The following is a 23,959-nucleotide window of genomic DNA, read 5'->3' on the forward strand; positions in this document are numbered from 1 at the left end:
GTGGAGTGAGAGCAGCCCTGCGGTGAAGGACTTGGGGGTACTAGTGGATAAACTACATCTGAAAAAGTGAAGACAGATACTGTTAGGCAATATAGCATAACACAATATGGGCTGATTAGGAAGCATGCTCAACACTCACAACACACTCAACATCTGCAGCCCTTTGCACAGAAAGATATATCATCTTTCCTAAGTGTTTATCTTAAAGCCAATAAATTTGTTTGCAAAAGCTCTGGAAAAAAAATAAAAAAAACAACACACCGGAAAACCTACATTCTTGAGATGACACTTTACTGTTAGTTCAAAATGTTCACAAGGCCATGTACAGCAGGAGCTGAGTTATTACAAATTTTGCCTCTACAGAGTACAAAAAAATACTAAAGGAAATGGAGAAGACTTAAAGCAATCTAAGAAAGGAACATAAAAGAAAAGTAATGAATAAAGTATGATTTTTTTTAAAGTAAAAAGGACTGTTAAATATCTTTATGCATCACCTGAATTTGCATCTTATAAAGGAGCTGAAAAAACCCTCCACACTGCAAATCTTGGCATCACTTGCCATAAAACAAAGCCAACTGTAACTGAGCAGTTAAAAGTAAAAATGTTTGTCTTCATATTTCACCCTCTGACCAAATATAAACTTTATTAAAGAAAAAAAATAATCAAATCATCCAAGAAGAAGAGGTTGCTGATCCAAAAAAGATTATCATAGAACTTCAGTATGTCTTAGCCCTCTAGTCAGAGTACTGGTTTAAAATAAACACATAGGTCACGCTACATGTGAAAGGCTTCTAGGCGCATTCTGTTTGGATCTTCTGGATGTCTCAGGGCAATTCCATATCGTAGCAGCAGCTCAATATAAGGTGGCCAAAATGAGTCATTGATTGTTACATAAGGGTCATGTGGTGTGCTCATTAATTTCTGTATAAGAATCTGGAAGACCAAAAGGATAAGATTTAGGAATGAACAAAAGAGATTTTTATCTCCTTTAACTGAATTTATACAAATTATTATAATGGGACACTTATGTAGGCAATACAAGAAATACAAGACTACAGGAGAAATACAAGACCTGTTCAAGGTAGAAGTAAAGCAAAGAACTTCCAATTAACTTTATTACATCTTTTTTGATGTAAAAATTAGAATCAGAATTCTCCTTTTATCCAGACTAAGTTTTTCACCATCTGTCAAAAATGCTTAGTGTAACAGTGAATGCCTAAAAAAGCTGAACATGAAGGTAGGTAAATCCTTATATAATTAATCTTTAAATCAGTATCTGTTAATTTAAGATTAAAAACATTAAATAAGAGGGAAAGCTAGTTTTTTGGGAATCCCTTGCCTCAAAACCATAATGACTTACTGTCAACAAATAGTATTTCTCCCTCACTCTTTCAGATTTTAGCAGAAAGGAATGTCTATCTTAAAAGTTTTGTAAATTTCATTTTTCTAATCTAAAAAAAAAAAAGTCTGTCTTCTTAGATTGAGAAGAATTCTTTTTCCTGTATTTTGTGTCCTTCTGTAGGGAGTGTTAGAAATAAAAAAGTCTGCACCTGTGAAAAGTTAAACATCATAGTCCTACTTTAACTTCACTACATTTGCACATCAAATCTTTTTGCTCATCTCATAAATGGATTGTCCAAATTCTTAATATCACTTCTTGTTTAGGCATGACAAGTACCTTACAACAATTCTCCTCCTCTTGATGCTTCCTTATTCCTCCTTTGTTCCTTATCTAAATACAGAATTAGTTAATGGAGTTTAAAAAAAAAAATCAGTTTTGACATTATTTTTCTGTTCTTGGAGACCATGTTTGTGTCCTCATAATTCTGCTCATGGGGAATACTGCACACAATACAGATTAAATAATCTTGCCTATCCCATGGTGCTCTCTCTATTCATCCCAGATATTTCACCTTTCTACTCAGAGCTTCTAAATGTTACAGCTTTCCCAATTTCAGTAGGTACAAAATATTCTGCCTGCCTCTTTATTGCTAAAGAAAAACTCAAAATCCTCACTACCAGACTTTACTTTTTTTTCATCAAGTGCTATTAAAAGAAAATTTGAAAAGAAAAAAAATACTGCTCTTCTTTTGCAGAACATTCTGAAGAATTGTTCCAGTTTATGTCTTTTGTACTTATCTGCCCCAATTATGAGTATTTACTCCAAATGCATTATTTTAGATGAATTGCTACTTAGTCTTTTCTGACATCTGATATTCCAAAATAGCCTTTATGGCTGTAACTTTACATACATTTGTATTGTAAACAGTCTTTCAAATCTTAAACTCGTTCACTAAATTCTCAATCAGAAAGGAATAATCCTCAAACTGTTTAAAAGGAAAAGAATTACTAAATTTGTAAAAAATTACAGCTCATTACTGGAATAAGAAGCAGTATAATAAAAATTCTGAGGTTTGCATGAGAGAAGTTTACTGCTTGCTTACTACTTAAGCTAATTTAATGAAGTAGGTACTGATATACCTAAATAATAGAAATGTATACACCTAGCTTGTCAAAGTGGATTTATTAAAAAAGTACACTTTCATTATTTAACAAACATACACATGGAGATTGAGGATTCCAACACCTTTGAAATTGAACAGGCACTTGAAGTTAGAACCAAGTTGCTCAACAAAAAAAAAAACCCATAAAACAAAGATAAGGGACATTGACAGTTTACTCCAAGACAGTTAAAAATAAGTCTGAATTTTTGGAAGTAGTTATGTTCTTCCAAATGGAAGTCAGACATTACTTGGATGTGTTCACATTTTGAGGAGATTAACAATATCAGAAAAATATGAAGGGCAATTTTAAAGTATTAGAAGAGCTTTGAAATTTTAATTCCATAGGGAATGTGGCTGTTTTAAATTCTGATCTGTTTTCAAGCTCTGACTAATTTGGTATTAATAGGCATGCTGAGATACTTGAAGGATGTAAAATGATTTTGATGATGTAAGCCCAAAGTCTGAGCTTTAAATTAAAGTACAACGTCATAGTGATCATAGCACCTTAATACCAAGAAGTTGTTGTTCATCAAGTTTTCCCTCAGGAAAAAACTCTTTCCCCCAGGGAAGACTTAAAACCATCTAAAGAGTGAGGATGGAGGAGGAATAGGAAATTTCACTTCAAACACTACATTGAAAACAAGAAGGAACAATGCTAGTGAAAAGATTTTTAATGCTCCTTCAAAATTATGCTTTGCAAATCAAATTGATAAATTGCACTGTGATTAAAAAGACACACTAAGCAATGCTGGCATACTTAGAAAATCAATTAGAAATGCATGAATCTGATTTGATTGATTTCCTCATATGAGGAGATAATCCAGATAATACACAAGACTACACATTAATTGGTCCTTCTATAACTGTTATTGTATTATATTTCAGAAATACTTTTATTGAAACAGTATGAAGTATAGCATGAATTGGAACAATTCATTTTTTTCTTAAGCATAGGATTTGTCTCCTCTAATATGAGCCACTAAGGCTAATAAAACTTCTTTAAAATGATCATCATTAAATTAAGAAATAAGGGATAATCATTCCTCAGCTTAAACTGAAGATTTAGTTATCTGAATTATTGCCACATCTCTTGTAAAAAATTGGGCTTTTAATTTGATAGGAATTAAAATAGAAATCTGACGTAACATTCTTAAACATTCTACTTTTCAATTAACTATCTTAACCGTATGTCATATACTGTTATTTACTTATTAATATATTATGAACAGATCTGAGTTTTGGAAAATCCCCCAAATCTCTACATAACAAAACCGTCTTACCTCTAAAATTTCATGCAGTGTTATCAGTTCTACAGCTGGCTTTTCAAAAGACTTCTGCAAAGACAACCACACCCCCAGGCAAATTAACAAAACCCAAAACTAAATAGTCAGGAAAAATGTTAACTGACAAAGAAAAATAATCACACAATTATTTGACTGCATAGTACACAACAGATGAAGACTTTTAGTTAGATTTAGTCATGACAGAAATACAAGGTAGTATTTAAATCTACCAGTTCAGTATCATACACTTTAAATGTAATATTTTTAATTAATTATTAAAAAAGATTAATCTTAAGCAATCATAGTATATCTACCTGGGCTTACATTTAAATAAAACCAAGTACATATTTATAATGTAGTACAGTGTAAAACATTCTATGAATATGATCTGTTAGGGAAAAAAAGTGTTTTTCATGAACTTTAGAAAAATGTTTACAATGCAAATTTGACACAGCTCAAGACTTCAGCTCATACTGCCTTAATATTTCTTCATGATTGGCCGATGAATATTTGTTTACTCTTACTTCAACTTCAATTAAAAAAATAGGCCAAAAGAAATAGAATAGTTAAAAATGAAAAATTTATAAAATATCATTAGAAAATTACTTGTTTTCATTTGTAGCAAGCAAATCAAGACATTTGCCTATAAATTGATATGGATTCCTTAGGCAGCACTGCCAACAAAGCTGCTTGTGCTGTTGCACAGTGAACCTGATTCTTTTATTTTTCAATTTTATCCTTTTTCCCCATCCACTTCACATTCAGCAAAATAAAGGAGATAATACAGCACTGGCAACTGCTTACTCAGCACTGCTGTTGAATATGTCAACTTAAGTCCTAAGATATTAACAGCCATGCAGCACCTTATACAAAGTCCACTTCTGGAACAGAAAAGGAATACAAGCAATAAAGAATAATTCGTGAAAGGCAAGCTCTGGCTCCTTTCTTCCCAGTCACAGTTCTTAATATTCTCACCTTCAGAAAGCCACAAGGGGGACATAGTGCCTGCTCCATGGAAGCCTTGCAGACCATGGAGCTAGGTCTCAATAATGCCTGTCTTTGTGCCATTATCCTGATACTAGGCTGAGGAAATAGAATCTACACTAAGAAGCTGCAAAAGGTTCCTTAGGGCAATCATGGAGACACTTCGTAACCTTAGCTGTTGTATTTCACTGGCCAAAAATACTACTTCGTAACTTAGGTAGTGGGTTCAATATTAATGTTTCAAAGTTGAAATTAGGTTATGACTTCAGTCATTACTAAAACTGATATACAAAGAATAAAATCTTAAGGATATTAGTGTAAAGACGTTTGCACTCTTACAGAACTAGCAAACTTAATTTGCTGGGTTTATAATATACATTGTGTATCTTGCTTTGCAAAATTATATTACTTACATATTTTAAGTGTCACTGATGTAATAAGTATCTCTAATTAATTAATGCTTATCAAGTCACTTCTAAGCAGGATGCTCAGCATATATTTAACCTGAAAGGCACCTTCTCCCTTCCATGAGATAGATTGGCATAAAGAATATTCCTCAACATATGACTTCTCATATTTCTTCTCTTGAAAAAATGTCTTTTTTTTCATCCAAGATTTAAAATGCAAGATAATTCTTACCTCAGTCACTACCTATACTAAAGGTGTTGGGCCATGGCAACAGAAGCTAACATGGGCTGCTGTGATTCAGTCTTTCCTCCCACTCCCAAATGCAGGTGCCTGGTGAAAGGAGGCTGGAACCAGAACAGTGAGGCTTGGAGCAGTTCAGACTACTCTGGAGCCATGCCCCACAGATGTCAGCCTTGCACATTTGCCCTCACACAGAACTACTGAGAACACAGGAAGTTTCCATGAAGTGAAGCAAAATTACTGATGTACAGAGTTAAAAGAGTTCAGTGCTTCCAGAGTGTTGAACCAAGCTGATAATAGGTGTGAATAATGTGTTCCCCCAAATCAACATAGCAGCAAATTTCATTGCTAATGTCAAAAATTTGTATTTCTGACACAACAAAGAAAACAATATAGGTGAAAATGGCTGTCTCTCCTGCCTTTAGTTAATCACTTAGATGCCGATTACGTGGGACCTGCAGTTGAGCCATTGAGATCCAACTGAGTCAAAAGATAGAGAAGCAGCTATGAATTCACAAGGAGTGAAAAGAAAGAAAAAGACTTGTCAGAAAACAAACTGTGTTTAAGAGTTCAGGAAATGCATAAATAAAATTAAAACTAAGACAAGATAATATCTTGCTTGGAAATTTATCAAAATAAATTTTATATTTAAGTAAAACAAAAAAAAAGGTAGGTGGTGATTAATCCCTACACCTTGGGTGATTATTTTTTTCTTTAGATTTTAATAAGAAAAATTGCATGGAAGAGAGATGAAGGCAGGGGAGCTAATAAGAACTTCTGATAGTATAACAGAAGTTGAGAAAATTCAAGCAGTTGATTTTGCTCTGAGGCAGAAGATCTTAACATAAAATCTTCCTCAGAATTCTGAAACACACACATGAATTCACTGTTTCTTATATTTAAAACATAGTTGAATATGACCATGAACAACTCGATCTAACTTTGACATTGGCACTACCTTGATGGTGTTGGAATGGAAGATCCCCAAAGTCACTTCCAGCCTATATTTTTCTACGACATTACATAAATGAGAGCAAATAAACTGGTGTATCTCATTATAGGAAATATATTTTTAAGAAAATAATAATGATACATATGGGAAAAACAGATAATTGCTTAAAATGCGTCTAGGAAAGTCAGCAGTGTTTGAAGAGGCATGTCCTAGAACAATTTTAAGACGAGTAAGAACCAGCAAATAGGGAGATGACATACCAGGCTGAAATCAGGAAATACATGATTGAAAGATTACAGTTAATTAAATCCCTGAATCTTTAATTTCTTAATGTTGGAGCAAAATGTATCATATTTAGTAACAACAGGAAACTGGAAGACATTGATATGCAGAAGAACTAAGAATAAAATGGTTGAATTAGACTTTGAAAATGGACATCATGCCTTGAAGGCTTCGTGTGGTATTTTTATGTGCAAAATACATACTTCTGTGCAAAAACAAGTCTTTTTTTTTTTTTATTAAAAGCTCAGAGCTCATCAGTTGGAATTAACAGGAAGAAAAAGACAAGGATGTAATTAGTTGCTTTTGTGATGACTATGAGCTAGTAGTTTTGTTTATAATACTGGTTTTTACCAGGTTACAAAAAAGATGAATCCAAGTTGAAGCAAATAGAGAAAAATAGGTATTATTAGGATAAGTCAGGAAACTGAAAAAACCCCTACCTTACAGGATAAGAACAAGAAAGCTTTGCTAGTTCAATTAGCCAAACGAAGAAAGAGCGGGTATAAGATTGCTGCCTATAACTATCAGGAGGAATAAACACAAGAAAGAACGAGCTATTCTAGGGACAATACTGGCATAAGAATACATGGATCTGTGTTAGACATGAACAAATTTAGACTGGAAATTAGGAGATAGTTTCTAACCACAGTACTGAGGTACGAGAACAAACCCAAACAGAAACAGTAGTAACAAAAATAATTAGTTTTAAAATGGAGCTCAATGATTATATTGAAGAAATTATATTACGCGGTTGTCTGAAATAACAGGGAACTATATTGAAGAAATCCTTTCTATTTCTGTATTCTTAAGTGTGTCTGAAACCAAAAATCAACCTCCACCTTTTTTGTAGCTTTTGTAACTATTGTTTCAAATAGTAATGGTAAAAGGTTTATTTTTACTGCAGACTTTGAATTTATTATGCAAAATGCTCCCTGACTGCCTATTTTCCTTAAAGTTTTAAGATAATTTTTGGCCCAGTTAGCCTGAACAGAAACTGATGGTTAACATTCCAAACTGCGCTATAATTATAAACACTTGTCCTTATTATTGTTCCAAAAACATTGTGAGACAATTAAAATTTGCTTTGCCAAGGGAAATATGAAGCCACTTGCCTAGTCCAGTAAAAAAGAAAATGGAACAATTTGGAGTGAACCCATCACCATTTCCAAATTTGGCACAGCTTGCAGTTCAGTAAGAAATAAAATACATTGCTATGCATCTCATTGGGTAAAGGATATACGCATTAAAAAAATATCCAGCTGCAAACACCCTTAAATAATATAAGCCAGTGTGAAAAATATCAATTAAACCTAAAGGATCAGCAGTATGAACTCTACTTATTTCAAAATAGAACTGCAGATTCTATACTAGTGACTTAAAAAAGGTATTGCATCTAATTAAACAGAAATTGCACATTCCAAATTTAATAGTTACTAAGAAAATCTTACCTTCTTTTTAGTACTTGCACCTTTCTCTGGAATGGGAAAATGTTCTCCTAGGAATTCACCCAGAGCATTCAAGAGTCCTTCCTTATACGACTTTACTTTCAACATTTTATTTTGCAGTTGTTGAAGTGCTCTAATGTTCAAATTAATAGTAAAAATATAGCAATAGAATATGAAATTCAATAAAATAATTGAAAAGTTCTTCAGTAAAAAAATCCCTTATTTTCTACTGTTGTGAATTCAACATCTTGAATCACAGGATATAAGCAGAGAGTAGCAATATTTTTCATGTTTCAAATATGGATTACTGAGTTATTATTTGATCTATTTAACAAAACAAGGAGTATGTTTTAAGAGTTTGTTTGCTCATTTTCTGTTGTTGATATTTAAATTCTTCCGTATAAAAACACTGTAGAAATACCTTTTTCTGGAAAGTTGTTCAGTTTGGGTTTTCATCTCTTCTTCAATTCTATTAAGAGCATCTACTACCTGCTCCTGTTCCTCCTGCCACTGCTGTTCTCTTTGAAACATGAAAAGTAGGAAATGGCACAACAGATAAGTAGTTTTCCTGGACAGTCAAAAAAATAATGTGTGGTAAGAAAAGCTTACAGCATTCATAAGTCCACATTATTGTATTACCTTTTCAGATCTTCTTCCAGTTGTTCATTCTTTGACTGAATTATTGACAGCACCATTTCAAGATCATTCTTTGTTTTCTGCAACTATAAAAAAGTAAAAATAAACCTAGAGTTTGCAGATAACCCAGTCTGTGGTATTTGTTCTGTGTAAGGTTACATCTGTAAATCTGGTAAAGAGGGCCAAAATTATCTGTAATTTCTTAAAAAAATATGGCTATGGAGTGACACACTATTTTTTTAAATCCACTTGGAGCTATTTAAAATGTTACTGTCACCAGTTGCCTATTAGTATCTTATTGAAGCTCTGTAAAACGTAGTTGATTGTACCTGAAGCAGACTATGGAGGACACACATGAACTGCTCATCTCATGAAAGACTGAGAAGATATCTGCTCTACCAGGGCTGCGTTGTCTAAATCATTGCAACTGCTTGCAAGAAAGAATCGTGCTAATTGCACCAACATAAAGCATATAGCACTCAGAAAACAAACCTGCTGCAAAGAAAGACTTAATTGCATCCATTAATTAAATGGCCTACAGTGATATGGACATAATTGGGAGAGGAAAGAGGGAGAAATAAAAATACTGCAGCCAGAAGATAGGGAACAGTGGACTCTCAGTGGACTGGGTCTTTCATTAATGCATTATGTTCTACAAAGTAGTATTTCTAATAGTTTATGGTTTTTTAATACAAAACTATGATTTGGATATATTTTGTCTCCTTCCATACAAACTATAAGAACTTTTATATTTATATTTCACAAAAATTGTGAAAATATTCTACAGAAGCAATTACGCTCTATATATGCAACATCTGAAAAAAATTTGGAATCCTTAACAAGACAGGCCACAAAATAGGATATCAGATCAAATATGCCATAGCAGTACAGTCAAACGAAAGCGTGCAACCAAACAACTCTTAATAGCAGTTGGGTTCCCTGTTGTGAGTGATACTAGAGGGAGGAAACCTGCTAGGAACAAGAAAACCAGAAGTGTTTGGGTTTTTTTAAGCCATAGCCACAGGAATATTCACTGGTCATGTTGCATACCTATGTCCAACGCTACCCCCAAGGCAGTCTTGATTTTCTCTTTCTTCCAAAGCTGGAAGAACTCAAATTATTTGCAGATTACTGCCACAGAACTCCAGATCTAAGAATACTGACTCTTCTGCGTAACACGTAATGTTACATTATTTTATATCAGTATGAAATGCAATATTTAAAGTTTCCATTTAAAAGATCATTCATTACAACTACAACAGTGCCTGAAGAAGCATACACAGTATCTTAGCAGTAGTCCACCACAGGAGTGGTTATAGGAAACTGCAACAATTGTATATACTTCCCCCCCCCCCCAACAAAAATTAATTACCTTGTAACAAACAAAAAGACTTACCTCTTCTTTTCCTAATGCTAACAGTACATCTGGATTGTTAGAAATTACTGAAAAATAAAATGAATTGGGTTTTTTTGCATCAGATGATATATACTTGTTTACATTGAAAAGCAACCTGGCTAGAGAGAAACTTTTGTAGCCTCTAAAAAACTAGCTTGGCTGTCAGCAGCAGTGGTGTCCTGCTGGGCTAACCTACTGTCACTTTTCATCAAGTTAAATTAGACTGAAACAAGTGTGGTATTAATGCTTCTGTGTTATTTTTTATACTTGAACTAGCTCAGGTATATAGGTATAGGTACAATACTGAAATGCAAAGTATAGTCGTACTTCAAGCCTGTTTTTTTCAGTGGAAGGTATTCAATCAGTATTACCAATGTGGGCAATCAAATTCTTCCAGTCTTCCAGTTCCTTGTTGAAAAGCCTCCCACATGCTTGATCAGGATTGTAAAACCCATCAGACTTCAAGAACTTAAAAAGCAAGTCACCATCCTTACTGTCCACAAGAACAGCAACATATAGGGAAAGGAAAGGCCCAGCAAGGCCAGTATCCTAACTCTAACCCAGAGCAATAGCAGTACTTAAGGGAAAGTACAGTACTATTCAAGGATGTGGTAATGTTCCCCAGAATGTTTCTGCAAAAGGTAGCAATTTATGGGTCATGGATTTTCTGAATAAAAAGTGAATTGTTGTATTTGATAGCCTTCAATGGACTACAGTCAATTCTCAGTTCCATGTCAGCTTGCAGCATCTGCATAAACGTATGACTTTTGAAAAATTGAAGCATTTGAATCTATTAAGAGGAAAAATGAAAGCTACTGTAACATTTAAATCTTAATACGATGGGGATATTTTTTGTCCAAGCTTGGGCTCTGAATCTCTAATCCTAATTACTTCAAGAAAAGCTTTTCCTTTAACAAAAAGGAAAACCCTTAACTTTCTCATAAAAGCATTAAATATCTCCTAAATACAAACCAGTTGATTTCATAAATGTATAAAAGTACTTTTTGGTAAAGTAATTTTATAGTTTTTATCTCCATGAATTTTGAGAAGCCTTAGATCAGCAGTTTTAAAAGCAGTGTTTGTTCTGAGATGAAAATCAGCAAAACTACTGAGTTCAAAGTGCATTTAATTACATGTCACAATAAAATCCCTTTTACTTAGAGAGAGAATTACTGTCTCTAAATTTTGACAGAAAATTTGAGTAGAGTGCTCCCAAATCAAGCTTATGTTTAAGAGCTGTGGGAGGTAGTGGTCTGTGCTATTATTAGAGCAAGATTTCTTTAATGACATGAATATCCTACATACACATGATAAAATTCATTGGTGTGCTTCTATGGACATTCACCGGTGTATTTGAAGAATCCCATACAACTCCTTCCCCTGCCCACCCCTTGTGATTATCATGGGCCCTCACTACCTGGAATTATCAATTTCTACTATTGGTTTCTAACACTTCTTCATTTTTAGATACCTAACCCTGAGTACGTGCTTCCCATTCAATATTCATATTGTGTGAGTATTAGAAGAGAAGGCCACATCTTGCTAGGAAAGAAATCACTAACCCTTATTTATGAAGGAACAATGCAGATGTAAGACACTGGGAGAACACATTATGGCAGCTGCTGCTATGAAGAACACAGGTTGCTCTACCTACTGTCAGTTAAATCTTCTTCAGTTATGAATTGCTACGCTTCCAAAAATCAGATGTCAAACAGAATTGCCTAGTGATACATAGTACAATTACTAAGCAAAATACTACCAGATGCTAGGAATGTAAAAGCAACTGCTATGCATATGTTTACATAGTAACTCCTATTAAAATGGAATTTGGCAGAATACTGATATTTTGCAAAGAAAAATAGAAATCATGCAGGGACCACAACTGGTTTATATGGTTTAAAATATGGTTGCTTCCACTTCCTTATTTTGCAAAGGTAAAAAGTTAAATTCTATTTTTATGAGCCAAATGCTTGTTAAAAAGTTTTAATTCAGCTGATTTAGCAGCTGTAGAGCTACATAAATAGTACCAGAAATTGAGAAAGAACAAGAGACTAAAGTAAAAGCTTTGCAAAAATAAAATTTGCATTGTGGATTCAAGTCTGTTTGCCAATATTGTGCCCAAAGAAATGTAGAACTGCCAAGTTATAACCTCAGAAAATAAGGTTTAAAATTGAAATGCTGACGTGCCCTCATTTACAAGAAATGAACCGGCCATTACTAAAAGCAGAGACTAAAGTAACAAGACAGCCTGACATGCATGCTCTACTAGCAAATTTTATGAAAGTAGAATTTGTGCTATACCTTTTTAGATAAATTCAGCCAATGTTTTCAATTAAGTAATTCCTCCTTCAAAACAAACAGTAGGTAGAAAGGGGCCAATATGGACAGAGAAGATGTATGAAAAATGAGGAATTTACTGTGCTTACAAGCACTATAGCTCTATTCAAATTCTTAGCAGCAACTTTTTTTCTTACCTCAGAAAGGCAGCCATAAAGGCAAAGCTTTTGCTGCAAAATATTCTTTGCATTATAATATGCATAAATCATTCCTCTAGTACAAAATCAAGATTCCTAGTCTAAATCTTATCACCTGGGAACAAGTATGAATGGTTAAGCAAACCAAGTCAGCAAGCCAATAAAAATAGGTCAAGCCCCAAGAATATTTTTAAGCAAATAGCTTAAAGTTTAAAATAATTACATATTTTACTAAGGAAAACCTTACATCTCCAGGTATTTTACCCGGACTAAAACTGTAAGTGCTTTCAATTAATTTGCTTTAAGCCAGAAGCTTATTCATGAGCAGCAGCTAAGAACCAGTTTTTCCCAAATTCATTCAATGTCATACTTTTGGTCTACATACCTCTAAGAAGCATTTGAAGCTGTCTCTTCTTAGAGACAGGTGTACAAAGCACATGAACTATGAATTTATTCTAATATTCTATTCATAAGAAAGAAAAACTTTTTTTTTCCAGCTCCTATTATTTGATCACAGTATGCAGCAAGTACATGAACTTTAAAAGAAGCTGGAAAAGTGACTTAAATGTTCATCTGAAAATCCATTCCAATTTGGCCAAATGACAAAATACTGGAAATTACCATCTGCTGTTTAAAACAGATTCCTATCATTTTGTAAACACTAAAAAGAACAAGCCTCTTCTGGCATAAAAATATTCAAATAAGTCAGTTTATCCATTTAAAGATTAACTACTAAGTTTTACTAGGTTGAAAGGTGCTACCAGAATACTAATGATAATGTAGTGTGAACTACTACTTGGGAGTCTCCAAATGGGAGATGTCAAAAAACAGATTACTTTATTCACACTTAGATTCTGAATGGTTTTATTTTCAGTATCTGGCCACATCAGCCTTGCAACAGAGTGAAATCAGTCAGCACTGATGCTTATGTACAAAAAGAATTTTGAAGGACTGAGGAATTTATACCTTTTGACTGATAATGCCTAACAAAATATGAGAGCTACTACTTGTCTCAGTGGTCTGTGCTTCTCAGGATCAGTAAGTGATCTGGATTCCTGTGTTGTTAAAATGAAATGTCTTTTACCACCTTTTCTTGACCTGAAATCTCTGGCCCCTGTTAAATCAAAGATAGATATTTTATTATGGTGTAATGGGCTTACCACTAAAGGTTTATTTCAGAGTTTCAGCTAGTACGTCATAATACAACACACTTTTGTGAAGTATTAATTATAAAAATCAAAGAATGTATGGTTAAAAATATGTCTGGGTGAATTATTGTTAGTTTATTAGCAGTACTTGGAAAGATAAAAAATATATCAGCTTCTTAAAAGACAAAATTATTTGCCAAAGTAGTTCTGTCCTAAAAAGGAAATACAAATGGAAGACGGAGAAGAAACAATCACAGAAAGGAGAAACCTTAAGGAGGGGAACAGCATACTGAACTTTTGTTATTTCGATAAGTGATCTGCTAACAGTTATTTTTCCGTTTAACTGACTGATGAATGGTGATATGAATCATGCATTTATTTGTCCAGAATCATAAGATTTAGTAGAATTCACTTTGAATTCTAAGTTCACTTAGAACTGAAGTACCAGAAGAATACAGAAATGAAACATACATGCTACTGTGGGAAGTGTTTAATTTAATGTTTTAATAGTTATAGTACAAAAATACAAACCACCTGACATTTGGTATATACACAGTTTAATATGCCTAGATGAAAGAGACTTTGCAGAAGTTTAAGTATACCTTACATGGAAGCAGTTACTTACTTTCAGGAGTTCTTTTTTGCCATTGATTGTATTCCGCTTGTAAAGCTTTCACTCGCGTTGTTAACAAGGAAAGCTGTGCAAGAAGAAAATAAGCATTTCTTGAAGTGAGTTGAGATGCAATGGAGTAAAATGAGATAGTACAGGACAGAAATTCAGTTAAGTTCATACAGCAGAAAACAAAAGACGATCTATTACAATAGACCACTTATTCCTTCAAAAGATTTAAAAAGCCACTCGCAGGGATCAAGAAACATTTTTATTGTTTCTTCAAAAGGGGGAAATCAGAAGTAGTCAGAGTTGGCATTTTTCCCCCTATTTCATCTGTAATATCACACAATAACCACAACTGAAGATGAGCCACTAGAAGCAATGACAATACTTCACATCCCCACTCCTTAGATGCATGGCTGATACACATTTAAGGTTAATGGACTGTGCTTGATATGTGTGATTACTAAACAAAAGATTGGCTTCCAAAAAGTCAGTAGTCAAATCAGTTTCTATCAAAACGACATCTGTGGACTCAACAAAAAATGCTTTAGATATAATGCTCTAGCTCACTGTAATCACTGAAAATACAGGAGCAGTAAGAAAAAACACCAGTTCAGAAAAGTTTATTAAAAAAACCCTAAGTAAACAACATAGATTTTTAAAAATGTACTTAAATATCTTACAATGTTCTAGAGAAAGAATATATTCATTATTACTATTCCAATTCCTGAAACTGAGGACTACACCTGTAATTTTTCTTCAAATACACTGTAAATTACATATAGATCTCATATTACAAGTAATCTGGTAAGAAATTAAGCATACATTTAAATACAAAAGGTACTGCTAATATGGTCAAAGATTCCGTAAGAAGCACTGCATATTGTATTCGGCTTTTCACCAATGAAAAAGAGAAAAATATGCTAAGAATCATCAGCTGAGTTCTTATAATAAAAATATCAAGAATTGACAACTTCAGCTTAGCTTTTCACTACTCAGAATAACTTTGTAAAGTGCATCTTCAAAAGCCAACCTTTTAAAATAAAGGAAAAGAAAACAAACCCCAAACAAAAGAAAAAAATCACCATACAAACATTTCTTATTTTCTAGATCACATGGTGTCACCTCTTTTGTAATGGAGCACTACTCTTGGCAGTACCATCAGCTCATTTTTTGTTCCTTTAAACTTGATAAAAAAGTATGTATGAAATGTTCTGGATGTTCCAGTAACTGGACAAAAAAACCCTTACCAATAAATTAACACTTTCATTCAGCAACCTTAAATCAAGGACTGTCTTTTCAACAGACAAATACATACAGCAGATATGTACATCAGATGCCTCTCGCTCATGCCCTATATACATTCTTTGCAAAATATGCTGCTCAGTAAGTACCCCTTTATATTGTAGACCAGAATCAGACCCCAAATGTAAAGGATAAAACCAGAGAGTACATGGCAAGATTACAGTCTTGAGGCGATTAAGGAATGAACATTAGTGACAAGGTCAACAGCAAGGAAGAAAAACATAGCTTCTTTGCCAGCTATAATGAAAATAGAATAGAATAGTTCCAGTTGGAAGGGACCTACAACAATCATCTAGTCCAACTGCCTGACTACTTCTGGGCTGACCAAAAGTTAAAGCGTATTGAGAGCATTGTTCAAACGCCTCTTGAACAATGACAGACTTGGGACATTGGCCACCTCTCTAGAAAGCCTGTTCCACTGCTTGACCACCCTTTCGGTAAAGAAATGCTTCCTAATGTCAAGTCTGAACCTCCCCTGGCACAGCTTTGACCCATTCCTGTCACTGGGTAGTAGGGAGAAGAGATCAGCACCTCCCTCTCTAATTCCCTTCCTCAAGAAGCTGTAGAGAGCAATGAGGTTGCCCCTCAGCCTCCTCATGTCCAAATTAGACAAGCCCAAAGTCCTCAGCTGCTCCTGGTAGGATGTGCCTTCCAGCTCTTTCACCAGCTTTGTTGCACTCCTCTGGACTCATGCAAGGACCTTCACATCCTTAGTAGATTGTGTGACCCAGAACTGCACACAGTACTCAAGGTGAGGCTGCACCAACGCTGAATACAGCAGGATAATTACTTCTTTTGACTGGCTGGTTGTGCTGTGTTTGATGCACTCAGGATGTGGTTTGCCCTCTTGGCTGCCAAGGCACACTGCTGCCTCATATTGAGCTTAGCATCGAACCAGCACCCCCAGATCCCTTTCTGCAGGGCTACTCTCCAGCCACTCCTTGCCCAGTTCATACTTGTGCCCAGCGTGACTCCACCATAGGCGCAGAATCCAACATCTGTTCCGTGTTAAATGTCATGCCGTTAATCATTGCCCAGTGCTCTAATCTATCTAGATCCCTCTGCAAGGCCTCTTATCCCTGGAGAGAGTCAACAGCACCTCCCAGTCTGGTATCATCAGCAAACTTGCTAATGGTGCATTCAACTCCTGCTTCTAGATCGTTGATAAAAATATTGAACCAGACTGGCCCTAGAATTGAGCCCTGAGGAACACTGCTGGTGATCAATCACCAGCCAGATGTAGCCCCATTCACTACAACCCTTTGAGCCCTGCCCTTCAGCTAGTTCTTTGCCCAGCATACCGTGTACCTGCTCATCTCACAGTTGGACAACTTGTCCAGAAGAATGCTGTGATGGACAGTATCAAAAGCCTGTCCAAAATCTAGAAAAACTACATCCACCACCTTTCCGTTCATCCACTAGGCAGGTGACCTTATCATAGAAGGATATCAAATTAGTTAAGCAGGACTTTCTCTTTGTGAATCCATGTTGACTCTGCCTGCCGATTGCACTGTTCTTTAAATGTCTTTCAACAGCACCCAGTACGATCTCCATAAATTGTCCAGGTACTGAGGTTAGACTAATAGGTCTGTAGTTTCCTGGGTCAATACAAGTGCCTATGTTAGGGCTGCAATAATACCCCAAGAAAGAGGATATAACGTGACCTTTTTCTCTCCTCCCTGCTTTCTATTATGAAGTGCAATCTTATTTTCATCTTAATTTTGGCAACTCCATTTAATCATTGTCTTGCTATGACAGTTTTCAAGAAAAGCGTATCTTGGAAGTTTAAGTATTAATTACAAGGGTACGATGTGCTTCAGTAAAGCTGCAAAGAAACATAAAAACCTCAGTCTACACCCAATTAAAATTATACAAAATTTATTTCTACTTAGAGGTTTTTATCCAGAATCCTGAAAGGAAAAAAAGGTTGTGTTTTATGCATTTGAATATGCATCTTCCTTTATTTATTCTGATTAAATAATAGTTTGGAACATACATTATTAACAGCAAGAGTTTAATGTCATTACACAGTCATTAAAACATCTGAATGTATTCAACAGATACATCTCTGAAAAGTGCTCTTTTTATTAATTATTCAGTCAAGTGTATTGAATTAACCATCTGAATACTCTTACTGAAGTCACATAAGATGGAGATCTATAAGACCTGCATATTTTACCCAACCAGCCCAATGTTTAACTATTTATACTTTCTGAATTTGGGGTCCTCATATGAATTCTATTTTAAAGGTTCCTATTTAGAATTTATGAACAACTAAACAGTGAGCCAGCATTGCCTTTTTGCATGTTCCCCAAAACTTGAGGGATACAGGAGCTCAAGTTCATGCACTCAGCATCATTCTGTTCATTCTAATTCAAGCATATCAGTTTCCTACCAATATCCACAAAGGGAACAACTGCAATTTGCAAATACAAACTTCCAGAGCAAAACTGAAGTGATCCATACAGTTTCACAAATTACTTACACAGTGCTTAGAAAATAGTCCAAATGGGTATTGAAGTTACATACCACTCCATTTTGCTGCCTATGTTAAGTCATTTATCAGTTGTGTGGCAGGACTGCATGTAACCTTTTTGCTATACATAAATGCAACTTTTCAGTATTTGCTAGACACATACTTCAGAATACAGCTTCAAAGTTAATGAGAGTAAAGCTGTCAACTTTAGAGAGTAAGTTTAGGTTCCTTCTTTTGGAAACACACTGTATCTTTAAAGACAACTAAGTATTTTGTAGAGAATAAAAAAATAATTGTCTTACCCTGGTATCTGATTTTGGCAGTGTTTTTCCTCCTTGAACCTTTAGCTTGCTCTGGCACTTGATAGAAAACAAACAAAACAAACATTTACTTACTCTTCCCTTTTGTAAGAAGGAAACACAATGCTTAGAAATTGAACAAAAGTTGTTTAATATAGGAATAAAAGAGTTTTGACTTGGCTCCTACTACATGCCTCAGAGCCTGACCCAGAACAGCAAATTAAGAAATATTTTGAAATCATACCACAGTAAAAAAGTAGAACTTCAATTAATTGAAAAGTAGAAAAGTAGCAGCTAAGAAAAGATGTATGATTTGAGGGAAAAGGCAAGTCATGAGGGAAAAGTTCATACAGGGAAAGACACTGACCACATGAAGAACATGAGAAACTGGGAAGAGTGAGTCATGGACAAGGCTGAATAGGGAAGCTGCTGAGAAGTTAACACATTTGCTGCTACTATTCTGGCTCTCCAAACAGAGCAATCACATTATAATACACATTTTCAGTTTTAACTCATTTAGGGCAATATACTGTACACTTCAGAAATGGTCTCATTTTTAGAAGTGCACTACATCAGCTCCCATGACTGCAATGGGATATATATTAAGTCTGAAATTCAAGCCACCCCAGATATCCAAGGCTTCAGCAGGAGATGCCTACTAAACTCTTTCTTGTTTTATAACTGTCAGCAATTTAACCTGCCCAATGACAGGGCAGGATGTATTCTATTAAGCAGTAAAACTCATAAGCAGTACTTTGGAAACCTTGCTGTTAACGTTTTGGAACCAAAACACAATACAGGATTTCTCCAATAAAAACTGCTAATGCTGACACACAACCATTGGAACATTACATCATAAACCATATAACCTAGGAGCTAATTCAATGACTATTAGTTGTTTAAACTTTTTGCTGAAACATGCATGCATCCAGAATGCAACAATCATGAAGTAATAAAAATTCACTGTTTTTATCAACTTCCAAAGATAACACATATTATCACTTCCTGTATTGTTTTGGGGATGCTGGGAACAAGATATCAAAGATTATCAATTAAATTCAAAATAATAAACTTTCTAACTTCCCTTCTAACCTGAAACTTCCAAATAAAGTTCACATCTTCTAAAGTGGTGCCAAGCAAAACTTGTGTTGGTAACTTATGGTATTTCAGAAACCTAGACACAGGATTCCCTGTCACTTGTTCAATATTAAGGTAAGTTACCTGTAACAGCAAATAAAATCACATTAGTCTTTTTAAATCTAATTCTGTAAAACTATTGCACTGTAGGTTGTCTATGCTTTGTTCTACTTTAAGTTTAGAAGTATTTTTACTTCAGTTTCTGATACTTCTAATGCTTTTGAGTTTACAACTCAGAACTCAAGCAAATAGCATATAGGTACCACATAAAATTGAGTGAAGCGATTAAGACTCTCAAAATATTATTCAGAACATAATTTTTCAGAACCAGCAGAATCTTACAGGATGCATAGCATTCCCTCAGAACTGTTAAAAGCTTATCTTTCCTGGGATTCATGTAAATAAAAATAACTCCATCTAAAATGTTATTATTAGCATATTGGACCATATATTGAGATAGATAAATTTTATTCTTGAGGATGTAACTGTCAGTTTGCATGAGCATATGCTAACATCATCATCCTGGTAAGGCTCTTTCTCCTTTAAGATCCAAAGTATTTGTGAACAGCAGCTGAATCCCATCTTGCATGAGGCTAAACAGGGAAGGCTCTTGAGTCTCAGTGTGCTGGTACTACCAGAACACAAGTAAATTGTTTAATTTTCCGTAGTTTTAACATATACTCCCATTCTATTTAACTAAATCATAACATCAGCACACTGTAACAAAGTTTGACACTGCAAGGCATTCTTTACCCCTGCCAGCACTTCCACCTTTGGCCTTTCTGAAGATCTTCTCTTCCTTTTTTTTTTTTTCTTGTTTTGTTGTGGTGGTTTCTTTGGAAGGTGGTGGTAAGCATGCAGTGAAGGATAGGAAGATGAACAAAAAAATACTAAGGAATATTTACAACAGATCTAGTCTATCACCTGTGATTTGCATACCTCTTCCATCTTCTGCCAAATACTCTCACATTCATTCAAGAGTTCTTCTTTGGCATCTACAGGACAAACTGACTCATTGGTGATTTCTGGTAAATATTCAGCCTATTAATGAGCAAATAGAACAATTATTACATAGATCTACAATAATTATTAACAGCTTACTGAATCATACATATTTGACCTGAACTAGCAGGTAACAGAGCAATCCCTCTGACTTCAAAGCTTTCAGTTAACTTCCCTGTATTTCTAAATAGCACCCAATCACTCAGTAAAATCAGCTAACTATACTACTATAGTAAAATTTGAAGACACTAATGATGTTTTTTAAAATTGAATCACAAAGCCCTAAATTTTCAAAACAGCTTTGACTATCTGCAATGGTGATTTTTATTTCCTGACAACTTGTCATGGTTTAAGACCAGCCAGCAACTAAGCACCACGCAGCCGCTCATTCACTCCCCTCACCCAGAAGGAACAGGGAGAGAATCAGAAAGAAAAAGGTAAAACTTGTGGATTGAGATAAGAACAGTTTAACAGAACAGAAAGGAAGATACTAATAATGATAATAATAACAACAATAATAAAATTACAATACTACTAATAAACAAGACTGGAATATACAAACAAGTGATGCCCAATGCAATTGCTCACCACTTGCCAACCGATGCCCAGTTAGTCCCCAAGTGGTGATCCCCCCGCCCCCACTCCCCTCAGTTCCTATACTAGACGTGACATCACATGGCATGGAATACCCCTTTGGCCAGTTTGGGTCAGCTGCCCTGGCTGTGTCCCCTCCCAACTTCTTGTGCCCCTCCAGCCTTCTTGCTGGCTGGGCATGAGAAGCTGAAAAATCTTTTACTTAGTATAAACACTACTCAGAAACAACTGAAAACATCAGTGTGTTATCAACATTTTTCTCACACTAAATCCAAAATACAACACTATACGAGCTACTAGAAAGAAAATTCTATCCCACCTGAAACCAGGACACAACTTTAGTAAAGAAACAGTAAGAGAATCTCACATCTACAAAGCCATGCTTCTTTTCCATATATTTGCAAAGTTCTTAGGCATAGTTACTTCTGCTCTGTCTTCCAGTAGATGTCCTAACCTATATCTCCTTATGACAACTTGAATTTAGAATCTTTTTGATTAACAAATTAAAGTGTCCTGGAGATTACTTGAAAAAAACAAACAAAAAACCCATGAAAGATATGCAGGCAACCAAGCAAAGAGGACACCAGGACAGTCAAGAGAAAAATCAACCCAAGTTAAATTAAAAATAAGAAACACATCCAAATTCAGAAATTTAATCCTAGTTAAATCTATAAAGACATAGATGAACAACAATAGCAATTAAGAGGAAAAAAACCAAGAAGGGCAAAAATGGCACTCAAAGGGAAAATTTTTTTAAGGTAAAACAAGCAACCGGGATTTCCTAGATGTACAAGATGCAGGAAGCCTTTAAAGAAAAAACAACAAACTTAAATGGATCACTAAGCCCACCAAATACTTAGTGATTAAAAAGAGACATTAAAAAAAGATAAAGACCTAAAGAAGAAATAAACATCTGCCGCCTTAATGATGCTGAAATTCCCAACTCAACCTTTTGTTCATTTTCGGAACAAAAATGCAGTATCACAGAAAATTACGCTGGAAACTTTAAAAGGAGAGAAATATTCAACTACTACCTTCAACGTTCAAGTATGCCATAGCAGAGTGGCTAAGACACAAATCAGAACATCTCACTGAACACTGGAAGTATTCTAGAGAACTAAAAGGTAGCAATACTTCTACTAAGCCTTCCTGGCAAATTTATTGCATCAGTAGTTAAAAACAGAACACTAGAAAATGTGGATTGCCATGAGCTGATAAGGTCTAATGAGGAAGTTTTTGCAAAGGAAAATCATTATCCTCCTAAGAGTCTTGGAATGTTTCCATAACATAAACATAATTTATTAAGACTTCTGAAATACCTCCAGAGAAGTCCCCCACAGAAGGCTAGTAAAGAAACTAAGCAGTCTTGAGATGCAATGTACTTTTTTTCCTCAGACAAAAACTGTCAAGGAGACAAACAAAAAAGCCCCTCAACAGAATTTTCATCATGCCCAAAAGACTCAACAGCAGAGTTAAGAGGGCCTGAATGAAAAAAATAAAAGGGGGGGGAGGAGGCTGAAAAAGGAGGTACAACCTTTGGAAACTTGAAAGGTGTCTAGGGGTAGAATAAAAAGTCCTGTCCCCCTGTGTCCCCCCTCAATAATACAATCCATCAACATGAAAACATTATATGAAATAAATCTGAGTACATAGCCAACTCCCCCTCCCCAAATATTTAAATTGTTATAATGATGTTATTGTTGTTGACCCTCAAAATTCCCATGACTGATTTCACACAAAGTTTCAAAACGTACACATTATGAGAAGATACTACAAGTCTCTGTAGTGCAAGCCAAACTGACTTGTAGTCCCTAGTACTATGCTGTTAATTACCTTACAAAGTATATACACTGAAGTATCATGTTCAAATGTTTTTCCTTGTGGATTGAAGTTTTGCCTATTTCTGAATGGTAAAATTAGGTTTCTATTTGTACGCCATACCTGAAAACTGAAGACTTTTTTTTGCATGTCACTAATATTAAAGCATTCCAGTATCAACAAGTTAATCCTTCTTACTGCATTTTACAACCACATAATTAGGTAAAAAATACATGCAAGGACAAGCGTGCATTGTATACACTCTGCCAGCCAAGAGATCAGGGAAGCTTTATGGGAAATGTTTCATGTCAACGAAAACAAAACGACCAACTACTGGAAGAAATTCACAGATGAGAAAGGAAAGTAACAGCAGCCCTGGGACAACTGATAGGGAAAAAAAAAACCCAACCCCCCCCCCCCCCCAAAAAAAAAAAAAAAAGAAAACCAGGAGTTCACCGTGGGAAGGAGAAGAATAAAAGCAGGATCCAAATAACACCACAACAGAGATTAGACGGGCATCTCCCCCTCTCCCCGACATAAGCCCCAGTACTACGCCGCGACAGGAGAACACGAGGAAGGAGGTTACTCCTCGCAGGCCAGGGATGACCGCGTCCTTTCCCCAGGCGACAGCGAGCAGGCAGGCAGGGCGGCAGGGGCCAGCCCGCTCCCCTCCCGTCGGCCCCGCCGCCCTAACGGCCGCCGGCCCCGCCGCCCTAACGGCCGCCCCGGCTCCCCGGCCGGGGAGCCGCTCCGCTCAGTCGCCGAAACGCGGGAGCCCCCGCCTCGGGCCAGCGGCGGCGCTCAGGGCAGGGGGGCGGGTGGGCGGGCGGCCGGCGGGGCGGCGTCCGCCCCTTACCATAGCGGTGCGGTTCGGCTCGGCTCGGCTCGGCTCGGCTCTGCCCGCGTCTTCCACTGCGCGCGCTCGACGCTGACTAGCTGCGCCCCGTGACGTCACGTTTG

The 23,959-nt window shown here is 35.7% G+C and overlaps 1 protein-coding gene across 1 annotated transcript; it reads right to left on the reverse strand.

The window, feature by feature from the left end:
• Positions 1-274: 274 nt before the first annotated feature.
• On the reverse strand, positions 275-23,952 carry CENPK (centromere protein K). The gene is made up of 10 exons (XM_069776992.1): positions 23,856-23,952; positions 20,525-20,626; positions 18,452-18,508; positions 14,378-14,450; positions 10,131-10,177; positions 8,738-8,820; positions 8,520-8,618; positions 8,102-8,231; positions 3,785-3,838; positions 275-933 (listed from the first exon to the last, which is right to left on the reverse strand). Exons 1-10 carry the CDS (start codon positions 23,856-23,858, stop codon positions 775-777), a joined length of 807 nt encoding a protein of 268 aa, XP_069633093.1. The 5' UTR covers positions 23,859-23,952; the 3' UTR covers positions 275-774.
• Between the last annotated feature and the right edge of the window lie 7 nt (positions 23,953-23,959).

Source organism: Haliaeetus albicilla, chromosome Z (genome assembly GCF_947461875.1).
Source record: "Haliaeetus albicilla chromosome Z, bHalAlb1.1, whole genome shotgun sequence".
NCBI lineage: Eukaryota > Metazoa > Chordata > Aves > Accipitriformes > Accipitridae > Haliaeetus > Haliaeetus albicilla.